Source organism: Mytilus galloprovincialis, chromosome 2 (genome assembly GCF_965363235.1).
Source record: "Mytilus galloprovincialis chromosome 2, xbMytGall1.hap1.1, whole genome shotgun sequence".
Taxonomy (NCBI): domain Eukaryota; kingdom Metazoa; phylum Mollusca; class Bivalvia; order Mytilida; family Mytilidae; genus Mytilus; species Mytilus galloprovincialis.
In genome coordinates, this window is record NC_134839.1 from 60931236 (window position 1) to 60948443 (window position 17208).

The 17208-nt window shown below is 31.3% G+C and overlaps 1 protein-coding gene across 2 annotated transcripts in view; it reads right to left on the reverse strand.

Moving 5' to 3' along the window:
* The window catches only part of LOC143064025 (protein timeless homolog), a 54391-nt gene extending 42791 nt beyond the window's left edge, over nucleotides 1–11600 (reverse strand). For both annotated transcript variants that reach the window (XM_076236521.1, XM_076236522.1), the window contains exons 1-8: nucleotides 11563–11600; nucleotides 7589–7684; nucleotides 6345–6498; nucleotides 5733–5850; nucleotides 5210–5272; nucleotides 4366–4467; nucleotides 3187–3342; nucleotides 694–758 (exon numbers count right to left, since the gene is read on the reverse strand). In XM_076236521.1, the coding sequence (XP_076092636.1) occupies nucleotides 694–758; nucleotides 3187–3342; nucleotides 4366–4467; nucleotides 5210–5272; nucleotides 5733–5850; nucleotides 6345–6498; nucleotides 7589–7676 (746 nt within the window). In that variant the 5' untranslated portion in view covers nucleotides 7677–7684; nucleotides 11563–11600. The remainder of the gene's footprint in view (nucleotides 1–693; nucleotides 759–3186; nucleotides 3343–4365; nucleotides 4468–5209; nucleotides 5273–5732; nucleotides 5851–6344; nucleotides 6499–7588; nucleotides 7685–11562) is intronic.
* Nucleotides 11601–17208: the final 5608 nt, after the last annotated feature.

Here is a 17208-nt window from a genome sequence, read left to right on the forward strand (position 1 = left end):
TGAATGGGCTTTGCTCATTGTTAAAAGCCATACAGTGAACTACAGTTGTTAACTTCTGTGTCATTTTGGTCTCTTGAGGAGAGTTGTCTCATTTGCAATCATACCACATCTTCTTTTTTTACCATTATTACATAAATGAAAAAGTGCGTCCAAACTATTACATCTTCCTTGGGATCTTAACAATTTGACGTCATAAGTGCACTCCCTATGTCAAATAAAAACTCTAGACACATTTAAACTCTTGGTAAGCTTCTGAATTGCTTAAATGCTGACAAAAAGAAGATTTTGTGGCACTAAAATTTACTTTTTTGTTTATTTTTTTCATAATTCACAATGGTGGCTTTCCTTAATTCAACCTGGTATAACGTAGAATCTAACCCTTCAAAGTATTTGTCCAATGCAAATTATCATTCAAAACGAAAATGCATTAGAATTGGTGATGACACATCATTTGCCGTCTAAACTTTATACCACCAACTCTGAGCACCAGCACACAACCTTTTAAGATGAATATTGAAGCATTTTATATTACTTTCTACAGTTTTTATTTATTTTGTTCAGTATATAACTATTCAAAGTCTGGTGTTTATTTAAGAATCTTTGAAACAAACTATTTTTATTTTTAACCTGCAAAGTAGTACCTATATAAATCAAAAGATTGCAGAGTAATACATGTAATATATATTTATTTACCTTTCATCTTTCTCTTTCTCAGTCATTGACCTCTGAACACCAGCACTTGCTAAGATTTCTGGGTTCTATAATAAAAAAGCATAAGAAGAAGTAACAACATTAAAAGAGGTACACAATTGATGAACGTTCTGACCAGAAGGCAGAACATTCAGTATCTAGACTTTGACAAATTAATTAGATATTGGCCTACAGCAAATATTAGTTGCCTATTAAGGACAGTATTACATGATGAGACATGAATTTTAATACTCATCTTGTAATAGATGATGTTCAGTAGTTGTCGTTTGTTGATGTGGTTCATAAGTGTTACTCATTTCTCATTTTTTATATAGATTAGACCATTGTTTTTCCCATTTGAATGGTTTTACACTAGTAATTTTTGGGGCCCTAGAAATCTTGCTGTTTGGTGTGAGCCAAGGCTGTGTGTTGAAGACCGTACTTTGACCTATAAAGGTTTACTTTTACAAGTTGTGACTTGGATGGAGAGTTGTTTCATTGGCACTGTGCATTGTATTGACAAAAACAGCCCATATTTGTGTAGCAGAAGCATTCTACTTTCCAACAAATAGGTAAAAGATTACATTTTCGCAATTTTGTAAAATTGTTATATTTTGGGGCCGAAAAGGGGTCTTACTGAACCTACTTCTTTAGTCAAATAATGATTGATGGCTTCTAACTTGAAATCATCAAAATTGACCTTTTCTTAAATACATATGCATTGTGTTTAAAAAAATCCAGTTTGTCAAGAAAAATATGTGTGAAAATTAAAAGTGGATTTGCTATTGAAAGACATTCTGGAAGTTATCATGAGAAATTACCTAAAAGACAGATCAACAATGGTATCTAATAATGCCCCAAAAATATTTAGAAACAAGAATGTGTCCCCAGTACACCGATGCCCCACTCACACTATCATTTTCTATGTTCAGTGGACCGTGAAATTGTGGTCAAAACACTTATTTGGCATTAAAATTAGAAAGATCATATCATAAGGAACATGTGTACTAAGTTTCAAGTTGATTGGACTTCAACTTCATCAAAAACTACCTTGACCAAAAACTTAAACCTGAAGCGGGACGAACGGACGAACAAACAGACGGATGAACGGACGTACAGACCAGAAAACATAATGCCCCTCTACTAACGGAGGTGGGACATAAAAAAATCTGGTTTAATTCAATTTATTCTTTAAATTCTAAATTTAAAGGTTTAAGGTCTTTATTAATGATATTTTCTACTGTGTTCAAGACAGTACAATTAATAATTAAATGCAGATGATAATACCCTGTCTTACTGTGACAATAATGTAGATAATTTAGTAAAAACACTTGAAAATGGCAGTGAAAAAATGATAAAATGGTTTTCACAAAATTTAATGAAAGCAAATCAAGATAAGTTCCAAGTTATTGTTATTGGGAAAAAGACAAAAAATTATAATTTAACTTTTTATTTAGAAGGCAATAAAATTTCATGTGATGAAGATGTTAAACTCCTTGGTGTAATGATAGATTTTGAACTATTTTGATAAACATATCTCACAAATTTGTAAAAAAGCTTCTAAACAACTAAACAATCTTAAATGTATTGGCAAATATCTAAACAGGTTGGAACATCTAACAGCTTACTACTCTTTCATTGTCCGGTAATTTGGCATTTTTGTAGTGAAAAAAATACACACAAAATTGAAAAAATACAGGAAAGAGCTCTCTGCTTCATATGTGAAGACTATATAAGCAGCTATGAAAATTTATTTTTGACTTCTAAACTTCCATCTTTAAAAATTCGCAGACTTAGAACCATTGGAATTGAAACATTTAAAAATGTACACAAGAAAAGTCCCAGTTATCTTCATGACCTAATAAATATCAAAACTCAACTTTATAACTTTAGATCTAAGGATACAGCTGACATACCCAGAGTTAAAACTACAAAATACGGGTTAAAATCATTTTGTTTCAGTGCTGCACAGTTATGGAATGAGCTGCCAAACCACATAAGACAGGAAAATTCTCTTACTCAATTTTCCAATCTAATACAGACCTGGAATAACCGCTCATGCCAATGTAATGCGTGCCATTGGTGCTTTGGGATTTGAGCTTAGCTTTGCTTTTTTTCCTTTTTTATAAATACTAAAATTAGCTAGCTATGATTTTATATTTTATCTACATGAACAGTATTATTTTATTTGCTTATGTCATGTATGTGCTTTTAATATCCTGCTGTAATGTATTTATGTTTGTCTTAATATGTGTGTTTTGTTTGCATGTTACTTGCTTGTGTGTAATTTATTATAAAGTTGATTTTAAAAGCTTGTGTTACTTTGTTTACTTTGTATCGACAATAAATAAATCTTTGATTTTGATTTAATTTAAATATTTGAGAGACAATTAGATTTTAGTCTTAGATACATTAACAGCAATTTCATCCTTAATACTTTTATACTTTTGTAGAAAATTGTTAGAATAGAAATCTAAATCTAAGTCACCAATTTACCTGTTCCCTGAACATTAATGAGACAATTTCTAGAATATGCATGGAGAAATTCCTTTCATCTTCAGAACTGGCTATATATAACAAGAGATCTTCCAGTCCTGTACAATGTATTGCCCATATAACCTGATCATGGACTGTAGCATCATCGTCTGTTCTCTAAATAATAAAAGTTCATTATAAAGTTAATACTTAAAATCTATGGCTTGAGAGGGTACAAAAGACCTAAGGGAGATAACTCATGAAATTAGCTGAACTTTTTATATTCCTGTCATTAGGTTCAGGTAAAAGTTTTATCAAAATTTTAAGAAAATCAAAAGAGCCAACTCTATTCTTTTCAAAGTGTTGGGTACCCCATTAAAAGAGCATTTAATTCCATAATATATTTTTCTAGTTACATATATGATGTAAATCCATAATCTGACTATGAATCATGTTTTCCTATACATAGAATATTCTAATGTACAGAATTCTGATCCAGGGAATAGTAAGCCCCATCCTGAAACAAGATGTGTGGTGCTGGTACAATATAAAGGATATACACTGTAAAATATTGGTTAACCTTTATGATAGCATCATACTTTTAAGAACAAATAAATGGATAATTTGTCCATGGGACAAAGATAATGCCCCTGCGTGTATATAACATTATGAAGGGATATAATTCAAGAAAGGTAAAAGTGATGCAGCCCAAATTAGAACTTATTATGTGTTTTGTCTTAATGATCATGAGCAGTGTGTATATGTTTCAAAACATTTGGTAAAGGCAAACTTAAGTTAGAGAATGGACACTAATTTTGAAATGTCTGGAAAGACAAGGATAACACTATGTCTCCTCCGCTGCTGTGGGGGCATGATAATTGGCTCCAGATCTGCAATCATTACAAGACAGAGAACACATTAGTAATGATCACAGATTTGGAACACAATTTTGTACATCAACCTACAAAATGAGTATGCCTTTGTTTTTGCGTTTACTGGTTTAAGGTTGCAGTCCGGAACATTCATGTTGTACCAACACTATTTCATGTTTTATTAGTTTGCTAACTTTCCTTTTACAGTCAGATCTGTTTTTGACATTGAAATTATTTCCCAAAAGATCATTTAATTATTGTCTACTCTGCGTCTTGTATCATATTCATATTTAACAATTCTTAAAATCTGACAATACAAACTACTGACCTGCTCTCTATCTTCATTAGGAGGAACATGAAGTACATTTCTAATCAATATCAAAATTCTTTCAATAAGAAGACGATCCTCTTCCTGTCTGTGTTCCCAATCCTAAAAAAAAAAAAACATGTCGACTGTGTTTGCTAAAATTTGGCCCAATAAGTTCAGATGTGAAGATTTTTTAAAAAGTTAACTGATAAAGATGGACAATGAACGCCAAGGGAAAAGCTGGCTTAACCATCATGCCAGGTGGGCTGAGAATTAACAAAAAAAGCATGCAATTTATATAAAACTGTATATTTATACAGTAGACTCCACCTAATCAGCTAAACAAATATATCGGCTTTGTAATATTATTTCAAAACACCAAACCCTCTCCTTTATGTTTAATGTTAATCTTATCTTGTTAAAGAATATCAGATATATTAGGAATATATCGGCAAATTAGATAACACTATTCAGGATTTTTTTTGCAAAACCATAAACAATCGGATATTTTCTATGTTTTTCTTACAATAAAAGGACCCAGAAGTTATGAAATTACAATCATACAGAGACGAAAATTCACACAGGTTAAAAGTCAAATATGAATAAATCATGTCATATGAGCCTCTGGAGATTGTTAGTCTTGGTTGGTTTTTTTAATTTTAAGTTCATTTGTATGTTTAGGAGTTAAGTATGACGTCCAGTTTCACTGAACTAGTACACATGATTATTTAGGGCCATCTGAAGCCCCCCTCTGGATTCAGGATTTTCTCACGGTTGGAGACCCATTGGTGGCCTTAGGTTGTTTGGTCACATTGTTGTCTCTTTGACATATTCCCAATTTCCATTCTCAGTTTTAAGTACTTACCAGTTTAAGTAAATCTCCAAGTTTCTGAGTTAAAGCATTAAACAATTCTTCATCAACAAAAGCCTACAAAGTATAAAAAAAACATCACTATACAAAACTGTATAAAATTAAAATGCACATTACGTCTTGTACATGTTGTAGTTAATAAAACAATGTCAGTTGATGATCTGATTGATAAATCACCAAAATATAATGTTGAAAAAAAGAAAAAAATAGGTACTCAATAACATTACACGATTAAGATTCTGAGAAAATTCAAGAAATTCTAATAAGGGGCTTAGGAAGAGTTGCAGACATAAATTTGGTACTCCCAACCACACAAAAAATCACACACTTTCCTTCCAGAATTGTCTTTTAAACTTTCGAGATTGATAGCCGTACAGTGACCTATAGTTTTTAATTTCTGTCATTTTGGTCTCTTGTGGAGATTTGTCTCATTGGCAATCATACCACTTCTTCTTTTATTTATACATCTAATAATGAAATGAAATTTGTTTCCCACTGAAAACTCTGTTAAACAAACCTCTTTGTAGCTTTGTAAAATGGATTCAATTTCTATGTAAATATTCCTAATGGTTTTCTCAGTAGGAACTGTATTGTTGAAACACAAAATAGCTGGTTGTGTTAAGTTTACAAGAAGTCTGAAAAAGAAGAAATGAAAGACAATGTTAAAATTTTCAAGAATATGTACAAAAAAACATTGTTATATAGATACATTTAACTGCTATCATTTATTTAAATAAAGAATTATTATTATTATTATTATTATTAAACAATTGTTAAAGAATGTAGTGATATTAATATGATATTACAAAATGTAAGAAATTTCTATCCAGACTGTACTGGTAGATACTAAATACTCTTAGAATGTGTAATTTTCTTGTAGATACAGAAAGTCTCATTAGAGATATAAAACAAATAAAAGGTAACCCAAAATTAGATATTGCTCCATAAAGTTGAACTTAAAAGACCATAGTCCATGATAGTTGACATTGTCCATGTTTTGTTGTTGTTGGAATGATGTCTCATTGGTAATATAGTGTCGCCTTGTTTATAATCTAGATCTACTGCCTTCCCTAAATTTAAATGATCACCCTGGCACTATAACTGGTTCTTGACCAGTAGAGCTCCTCACCTTATAACAGCATCAAACAGCTTTTCATCATGTGAATACCATTTAATGATATGAAGTAAATCATTCTGTACAATCTGAGCATTTCCTAACTCTCTACGGATCTCAAATGAATCATCTTCACGTTTCAGAAATCTGATGAGGTCCTTGATAGCCTCTGAAAGTATGTTTTACATAATTGAAGAAAAATATAAGAAGATGATGTACAAATGTATGATTGCCAATTAGACAATTATCCACTAGAGACATATTAAAGGACATGGATGAAAGCAACAAAAGGTCACCCTACAACCTTCAATTGTGAAAAAAACAATACTGTATAGTAAGCTATAATATATAGCTATAAAAGGCCATATAGGTGTGACAAAAAGGTAAACAATGAAAAAAATGGTCCTTATTTATCTTAATACAGTAAATTGTAAACATATATGAATGTCGTAATAAGTAACGTTCCCCGGTTGTGTTCGTGTCATATTTACAACATTCTGGGACTGCAAAAAGAAAAAAATCTATCAATTTAGTCACCCATTTTCAACACCCTGGTCAAGGCACCAAAATGTCCAGAATACAGTTAGAAAATATTACATGTTAGTTATAATTTGTTATTGATCTATAGAAATGCCTAAGTATACAAGTGACATGTAACAAAGTCTTTATGTTACAATATAAGAAATAAGAGACATTCCTACATTGTGTTCGAGCCTGATTTACAACATTGGCAGGCAGCAACCAAAACATTAAGTTACAGGCTTTAACACATGTTTCCAGGTTTGATAGCAATGACTAGCAAAACATAAGGTGCGATTTTCCAGAACATTATCATAAGTAAGATAGATTGAATTTCTTGTAATTTTCAATGACAAAACTGTTTGTAATGAAACCTGGTAACCTGAATGTCTTTTATATAAATTAGGAAATTTTTATTGGAAAATTCTTCATAAATGTTTATACTTTTCAAACAAATTTGAAGAATACTTCACTACAAAAGTTGAAAAAAAGTAGTATCTGCTAATTGTTGAAGGCTGTTTTGTGATCTATATTTGTAAATTTCTGTGTCATTTGGTCCTCATGGAGAGTTCTCATTGGCAACCATACCACATCTTATTTCTTTATACATGTGACAACAAAGTCAAGGTTAATGTCATACACTTGACCCTTTTAACATCTTTTTGTATGTATCATGTTCATGTATATATTGGAATTAAAAATTAACAATCACATACAACATAATGCAGTACAAAACATACCTAAGCAGTCTGGTTCCTTGACGTACTTGTTCCCTTCAATATATCCTAGAGAGCTACATGTAGCCTGTAATTCTACATGCATAACCATTATGAACCTGAAAATATAGAAGCTTTCACAATTAACATCTATACTCATTTAGCAGAAAATTTATCACAGTAGAGAAAGAGATGAATCCTTGTGATATACAGATAAACCAGTTACTTTAGTTAACTGAATGCACATAGCATATTTTATTCCAATTTTTTATAGTGAAATTGTAAGTTGTTAAGGGGTTTAAAAATCAACTGTACCCTAGAAAGTCGTAAAATTATAAATATCATTGAAAGGGCAGGATAAATGACATGAATAATTTCAAACAACAGATTGACTTGTTAAAGAATGATTGCAAGTATAAATTTATGTACTGTATCAATAATTAACCAGGTCCTCCGCAGGGCACAGCTTTATAAGACCACAGAGGATCTTCTACTAAGAAGGTAGAAGATCCTAGTTACCGGAAATCAACGTTGATTGGTTGGAATAGTTCAAGATGTCAAACTTTTGTCAAACTTGATGAGAATGAAAATAGAAAGATCGTTGATCCTAGTAAGGCACGCGAAAATGTAGAAAAACCATTTATCTACAAGTGTATACAGGTACCGATGTCTGACAAATACAAAATAAGCGAAAAATGAGTGCAAACAAATTGTCCGTGATCTCCTGTTTTGAATAGGCACTGCTTTCCGTCTCTATATTGCACAAAAAAATGAGTGTGTAGTAAATGTGTAGGACATTGGGAAGTCTGTTATTATGGTGGAGGAAGCCAAAGTACTCGGAGAGAACCACTTGGCATCTCTGGCCAGAAGGCATCTCAGGCCAGAACAGACAACCCGAAGAGATTTCAGAAGATTGATCTCCAGGTCAAGCTGGGAACAATAATATCAATGAACTTGTCCTGACTTAAGTCAAGAGGGCACAGCCTTTGGCTTTGATATAGGTTTCTTTTTCAGTATTATCAACTGAGAAATTCAAGACGTCAAAGCAAACAAATATTAAATAGCCTTTCTTTTTAATATCATTTATTAAGATTGAAGGTGTCAAACAACTCCCTGGAAAAAAATCAAGATTGAAGGTGTCAAACGACTGTGGAAAACAAAAATTATCAAGATGAACTGAAACAATGTCTGAGTTTAGGAGTATTGTCTATTGAGATAAAAGTAGCCTCACCGGACACAATTACGGTAGACTACTTTTCTTGAATAGTTTATACCATAGAATTTAAGATGTATGAAGGCTTTCCATTTTGCATCATATCCCACATAAATTTTTATTCACGTTAGGATACTTTACTAAGATTTGCGTGACCTCGTTTTACGGGTCAAGAGAGTCGCATATGGACGCAATTCCGAACAGCACTATATTGATATATCTTGCAGAAGAAATCAATGACAACAGTCTAGATTAATAAAGCATACATTAATCTTCATCTCAAACACATTTTCATAGGAAAATAAGATGCACAAGTTTGTTTTTTACTTTCAATTACTTGAGCAGTGGTTGCAGACGAAATGTCGGACATGTGTAAAGGAAAGATTTCTAATTTTTTTTGTTTTTATGTAAGTTCCTCCTTTAAAGGAGCACTAACTTCAAGTTTATCCATTTCGTTGGTGTACTGTTGAAGGCCGTACTTTAACCTATAATAGTTTACTTTTTAAATTGTTATTTGTATGGAGAGTTGTCTCATTGGCACTCACACCACATCTTCCTATATCTATTATCATTCATCTATGAATTTTTTTATATAGGTCAACATTTCTTTCGGAGTTCTCTGCACTTTTCAATAAAATTAACATATTTTCTTTTGACCATAAATATGGTCACAAGAGTCTAAAAAACCGTCAATTGTGGGGTTATTAGGGCAAGATAAAATACATCACGCATATGAACAGAATCAGGAGATATTTTTCTTTCTATATATTTTAAACAATAGAAGGCAATTTGCACTTACCTTTATTTTTTTTTATGTAACTTGCAGGCCAGATTGCCATTCTTATAATATTTTCAGAATGATTTTGTCATCGTCATCAACATTCACCAAGTGCACATAAATTGTATTATCATGAAAACAAGGGAATTTTAATAGGGTTTTTATTTATAAAAACATTTAGGCCAACTAAAATTAATTAGTAGATTTTCATCCAAATTTTTGAAAATAATGGGGCCGGTGGGAGGATTTTATTTTTTAAATTTTATTTCATATGAAACCCTTTTGTGATGAGTTCTTCATATATGCAAGTGTAATAATAAGCTTATATCATGTATACACAAGTATGAGGAATCGTACATAATATTTCAATAAATATATGTAATTGCGGCTTTAAAAACTTAACAACAAAAACGTGTGAGAAATACTCTCTTCAGTTAGACTACATGTACCTACACAAAATGTATTTTAGTTTCTAAACAATGGTTTGTATTACCATAAAATGAAGCAAATGCATTGGAATGCAACACAATTATTATGAGTACAGAATAAAATGAAAACTCAGAGAGTGTTGAAAATAATAGGGTTGGTACTTTATATACAAGATGAAAATATAATTATCATGTAAAACATGAACTTAATAATGAAAAAAAGTTGTTGTTTAATGAGTCTTTTTGGGTGTATTTGGACATTTGCTGTTTGTCAACATAAAAAGACAGCCATGGGTAAAGGCAAAGGGCTTGCATAAATAAAATGCGTATGTTAGTCGACTTTTTAAATTCAATAAACGGTCATAAATCTGACAAGTTCGTGCTTGTGTTTCAATATCTATAATCCAGTCATGTTTTCTGTATCAATGATTTCCACGAATCTTGTGCTTTGGGTGTCATTTACAGTTTAAATTTCCTGAGACAAAGTCATTGCATAAATAAAAAAGTCCGCAGTTTTCTTCTAATCACAGAAATTTGTGACATACCGCGATTTGCAGTCTTGGAAACAGCGTTTTTCTCGTAACACCAATATTTCATGTCATTCTCGTTATCAATCTTTACTCTCGGAAGATGATGTTGTCATCATAGAGCAGCGGAAAGGTCGACTTAAATCATTTTGGTTAGATTTACTCGAGGTACAAAACCGAAATTTGAAACAGGAAGCATTGAAAGAAACGAAATTTTAACGGTTACCGGTAACGGGAATGAACAAAATCCGGAAATCGTAAATTTTATAAAATAAAAAAATTCGGGGCGGGCGATTTCAGAGGGGCGGGCGGGGATGAAAATCTATCAATTAATTTTAATTGGCCTTATTGATAAATACAAATAAATATGATCTCAGAGGGCAAACATTGGATATTGGATAAAATACATCACGCATATGAACAGAATCAGGAGATATTTTTCTTTCTATATATTTTAAACAATAGAAGGCAATTTGCACTTACCTTTATCTTGTTTTATGTAACTTGCAGGCCAGATTGCCGTTCTTATAATATTTTCAGAATGATTTTGTCATCGTCATCAACATTCACCAAGTGCACATAAATTGTATTATCATGAAAACAAGGGAATTTTAATAGGGTTTTTATTTATAAAAACATTTATTGATAAATACAAATAAATATGATCTCAGAGGGCAAACATTGGAAATCGTTCGTAATTGTGTCCAGTCGTAATTGCGTCCTGTGGGGCTAATTGCTTCCATAATTTATTTCGTCTTTGGTACCTCCAAACTCCATTTTGGGCTTCGCAAAGGACAAGGGCCAATAACAGCTGTCAACGATCAAACTAAAAATTCTACCAATCCAAATTTCCAGGGAGATGAGTCTTCGTGTCTGTACAAAATCACACATTTGTGTTTAACTTTAATGTATTTTTAAAGGAAATATGAAAAAAAAAAAAAAAAACCAAATAGAAATTTGCAGTTACTTCATACAACGTCAAACCTTCAAATAGTCTATTTTTCTAAACATTTTCTATTATATTAATATTTTCATAATCGTTTCTTACCTTTTTTTTTTTTGTTTTCGCGGGAAATTGTTTACAAGGTGAATTAAAATTTCACTAAAAAATAATTAAAACGAACACTAATAAAAGTTTCATCATTTTTTGTCAACTGCATATTAAATCGAATATGAGAATACTCTATATCAAATTCTTAATTGTGAATAAATATATTGTTTTAGGCACACAATTTGAATCTATGAAGAAAATAAGTAATCTCATATTCTTGTTTCGTTTTGTCGAAAAAATAATAATTGTGGTTTCACTAAAATCCAATTGATAAGGTGAATCGTAATAGACTAGAACTTCCGTCAAAATTTACCAAATAGGCACTGGCTACGGTTACATGGAAATGTAACAATAATAAAAATATTATTGTTACATTGGAGACTAAATGCCGGAATGCATGGCTGGGTAAGGACCTGATTAATTACGAATGTAACAATAACTATTGAGGCTACGGTTACATAGCGTTATTGTTACACGAAAAACAGCACTGTACGAATGTACTAAATAATAAAAGTTGAAGACATTTATTTTATTTTTGAGAGTCTGACACATTTTTGATGAAACCACTCCATGCAGTCATCACACACCAGTGATGCCGCATTGTGAACGTCTGTGTCGCAGTGTGCAAATCCATTTTGCGATATTCCTTTTAGAAGATAAGGCAACCTTTAATGTTTGCCATGGTTCTGGTGAGAAATACTTTTTACTCTAGCAATGTTGATATTCTCATCCAATATTTTGGTTGGAAGCATGTGGTTTAGTTTCATGTCGTCTATCAATATGATCACATTGCCGTCCATTGCGGATTTTAAGTTTACCTCAGATTTTAGTATACAACTTAGCAGTTAGCAAACTTTGCTTTTGATGTATCAATTTTTTTTAGAGCTGTGTTTGTATATATAGCTGTATGAAATTTGTGTCTTGATATTGTTTCAGTTTCGTTTCAAACGCATCCCAAGTTTTATTTTTTTTCATCCAAACGTGACAAAATTGGTAATAGGAATCTCTTCATCCATTGTTCAATTGAAGTGTAATGACAGTAATAAGAGTAGGTGTGCAGCCTAAGTTCTCAACAAAAAACCCGCATTGAACTATATGTTTCGCTTTTGGCACTACTAATCTGAAGTTGTACCTGTAAGAACATCAAAACCATTAATACGTAAAACTATTTAAACACCATTTGTTGAATAATGATATTTATTATCTATCATTATTACAAGTATTATTTAATACATATGAAAGAATTAAGCAACACAACCATAGAAGATTTAAATTTGATAAATTGTTTGTTTCAGACTATTTGTTGGAACTGGACCATAAAGGATTATATGTGTAAGTTTTGCAATGGATTAAATAACAAAGTTGGAATTTTCTGTACGATGTGAATATATTTTATCTTAATATTCATCCTAAAACGACCATTGTTTTTAAAAACTTGTGGCCAATTATACATATTTTCCCACCATAATAATGGAACACGAATGAACGATGCGTTTGGCGATCACTTGCTTTCCAATATACGAATCAAAGTATAAACTTAATTATCGATGTGGCGTTGGATATTTCCACTTAAATTCTCCCTCGCCCTGCTCGTCCGAATTTAAAGTATTTAATCTCTAAATTTAATAGGCTATAAACAAGACAAACACAGATATAGGATTAGTTGCTCGCAGTAACATCTTATTTTCTCTTGCGATACAATATTTTATTTTACTTTATTGTACATTTTTCTTCGATTGAAACAATATATCAATACATGACGTATAACATTGTTCCTCTTTCGCATCGTTTCTTTTTCCTCGGCTAATACCTCCAACGCCTGTACGTACAATAAACACAGCAGCAACTGCATATATACCTATGTGACCAACTTCAATTCGACGTAACTGCGAGCACCTTCGATACTATTACATTTAAATGCAAAACTGTATATATATAGTACCATTTAACCCCACCCATAAAAACCGCCAAAACTTTCCTCGTGCCTTATGCACTTAGTAACATCAAATTTATAAATAGTACATACTGTTACAAAACCAGTATCCGAACTATTTATACTAGTTCCCATCTATAATAATTACTACAAATAGCAAACGGGAAAAACCCTATTTCAAACGAAATAAAATACATTTTTTCCGGACAAATAAGTTTAATTTTAGCTAAATTACGATCCTACTAAAACTATCCATCAAATTATGGTATGAGTCTTTTACAATTACATCACAGCTCCTTTGTTCTAACAGGGGTGACCAGATCACCCCAGTTTGAGTATCTTTGTTTTGCATGCTTTCCTTTGTTCTGTAACATTTTGGCGGGAATGTCAGATCCAATATAAAACTTATAATTAAATATACGGAAAAGACTATCTATCAAAATTCACGTAGAAAAAATCCAGTCAGGGCCGTAACTAAATTGAGGCAAATGAGGCAAATGCCTCATGTTAGATTGTTTTTACGGAAAGTGTCTAACAAGAAGCAAGTTCTCTTCACCCTCTAGTGTCGCCCCTGCATGTTTTTCGTGATCCATGTTTCTTTTTTACTTTTAGTTTTCAGAGTTGATGGTCTATTGTTTGAACTTCTGTGTCCCGGGTTTGTCTTTTGCTCATTTATTGTCCTACTTTATGACTATAGTCTGAGTGTTGATTTTCATTTGTAAACGTGTGGTTTTGCAATGTTGCATGCCCACCGATGTCCAGATATTGTGCGAGAAAATATTTTAAAAATATACAAGAGTTACTGCATATGCAGAGAAAAGTAAACTGATGACTTACAAATTGTTTATTCTGTCAATAAAAAACAGGAGTTCTTTTGCTAGATTTAGATGTGGGATAGCTCCACTAAAAATAGAAACTGAAAAGTATGAAAGAAAAGAAGTCCACGAGATGACATGTTTTAACTGTAGATCTATTATTGAAGATGAACTTCATGTCATTTAAAAATGCCCATTATACATGTATGTAGATCTGAGACAAATCATGATACATGAAGCTATACATTTAAATGAACGTTTTAACCTATTATCAGATGGTGAAAAATTTATATTTTTATTTAATAACGACAATGTAGCTGCTATAGATGCCAAAACCTGCAACGATATTTTATTAAGAAGAAACAGTATTTTATTTAAATGTAAATGTGTAAAAATGTGTTTATATGTATATATTGTGTCTTAAAAGTCTCTCATGAATCTTTTTAAGATTGGTGCATACAATGAAAATGTTTTAATGTTTTATGTTTTTTATAAACTTATCAAACACTAATTACCTTATGTCTTTTTATAAGAACAAATGAAACGCGGTTTCCTATCTAAAGTTGTTGTGATTTGTCTATTAAATGTAGTACATTACAACTGTAAATTACACAAAATTCTTAAATAAATAAATGTTATAATTTTTAATCTCAGTCATTAAAATAGATATATCATAAATGTATAGATTCATATCTCCAAAAATCTCTTTAATATTAAAAAAAAAACAAAAAAACAAAAAAACAAAAAAAAAAGACAATTTCCTTTATAAGAATAAATAAGTTCAGTATAGATGTACCGACAATTATACATTTTTTGAAAATGACCCACATACGACGTCGACTTTCCGAAAATGTTTCTCCATACGATTCTTTGTTGAACTAGGTTAGATATTTGTAATACTCAAACTTGGAATTTCCTGTTCTTTATTTGCTGATTGTCAAATGTTCACAATCTGATTTAAATCCGACCTTTCAGTATGCTACGTTCATTTGTCGATTAAAAAGATTGACGAAATTAAAACTTTCAAACTAAGGCCAATTAATTCGAGGTCAGTTTAAAATTGATAAAAAAAAGGTTTAAAGCATTATTGAATTTTGAAATTAACCATTAAAGGGTCAATATTTTATTCATATAATTTTTCAAAAGATTTTATTCTGCACTCTGTTCATGGTTAAATATAGCGTCACGAATTCATCTGACTTTTAATGTCTACTAAAATATCTGCAACTGAATAATATATCTTTATAGATTATACAAGTGTGGACACAGATGAGTGTGGATAGTATGTTTGGATGTTTGACAGTGTTTTATGATAAATGTAGTTCTATGATTTTCCTATATGTGTTATTAACTGTGTTGCACGATGATAACCAACCTGAGGATTAGGAGTGTTGTTTATTTTGTATTTAGTTAAGTTTTTATGTTCAAGACGGGCATGGAAGAGACACTAATTGCATTAGTTACCAAATGATTATGATAGAATATGTTCCACATCTTTGATTTTGGATACATTTTATAGCTAGGAGAGCAACACATAATAGGTTCAATTTTTCGTGATTTTTTTAAATTGAGAGATGGTATATGAGAACATGATATAAGGAGACTGTAATTCAGTGGTTGTCGTTTGTTTATGTGTTACATATTCGTTTTTTCTTTATTTTTTGTACATAAATAAGCCTGTTATTTTTCTCCTTTGAATTGTTTTACATTGTCATTTCGAGACCTTTTATAGCTGACTATGCTGTATTAGCTTTGCTCATTGTTGAAGGTTGTGCGGTGACCTGTAATTGTTAATTTCTATGTCATTTTGGTCTGTTGTGGAGAATTGTCTCATTGGCAATCATATCACATCTTTTTTTATATGTATTTGCTAACTATTTGTATGGTTCTATTTATATATCTTTGTGGTGGCTTGTCAGTATCATTAGTAAAACACTTTAAAACGTTGAATTGATCTTCAGATTAGAAGACATTTATTGGTTTTTATTAACATGATGCTTGGACCTGATGAGCTAGAAAGTAAGCTTTTGTGCTGTTTTCTATCAATTCTTTGACAATATCTCCTTCAAAGCTGGTGAAAGCAAAACAAAGTTTTGACCAATATGAAAATGATATCACCGAAAGAACCTTTGTGAGCATGCTTCAAAGACTCATAACTGCTCCAAAAGTTATCTGAAAGAATGTCAAGCATGTCAAGTGGATATTATAAACATTTACTTAATATGTCCAAATATCTAAAACGTTATATTATTCAATATGAAAATGGTATTGCAAAATTATTCTCTTTTCATTTTTTTTGTTAATATGTGGATACAAATATAAGTGATACCAATACAGTATTTGTTGTGGTAAAGTGTTACTGTTGTAATTAACATTTACTGTTACAATGTTAATTCACACAAAATAAACAAACGAGTGAAAAATGTTGAACATGTACAATGAAATATAGTTTCAGAAATCAATTAAGCCAGATAGGCCTTATAAATTTTGGTACATAATTTTTAACATAATAGAATGACCATTTACACTCAGGACCGAGTCATCAGTAGGCATTACAGATGTATTAATACAACCTAGCATCATTTTGCTAGTAGCGGGAGTAGCATTGTTGTGTAATTTTTTTTTTTTTTTAGATTTGGTCAATGGACAAATAATGTTTAATTCAAACAAAAAATAAAATGCTTTTATCTCCCTGTTACTTACATTGTACATAAAAATGATAATACTTTGAGACATCCTTGTACATGAGAGTTGTCTGTAAAATCTTTATTTCACAAAGAATGAATTGCATAACAACGAACCGAGCTCAAAGCAAAGCACTTTAATAATACACTTAGACAGAGAACTCATTCCAGTGATATGCTTTGTAATACAGGTCCTTCATGAACATCCATCAACC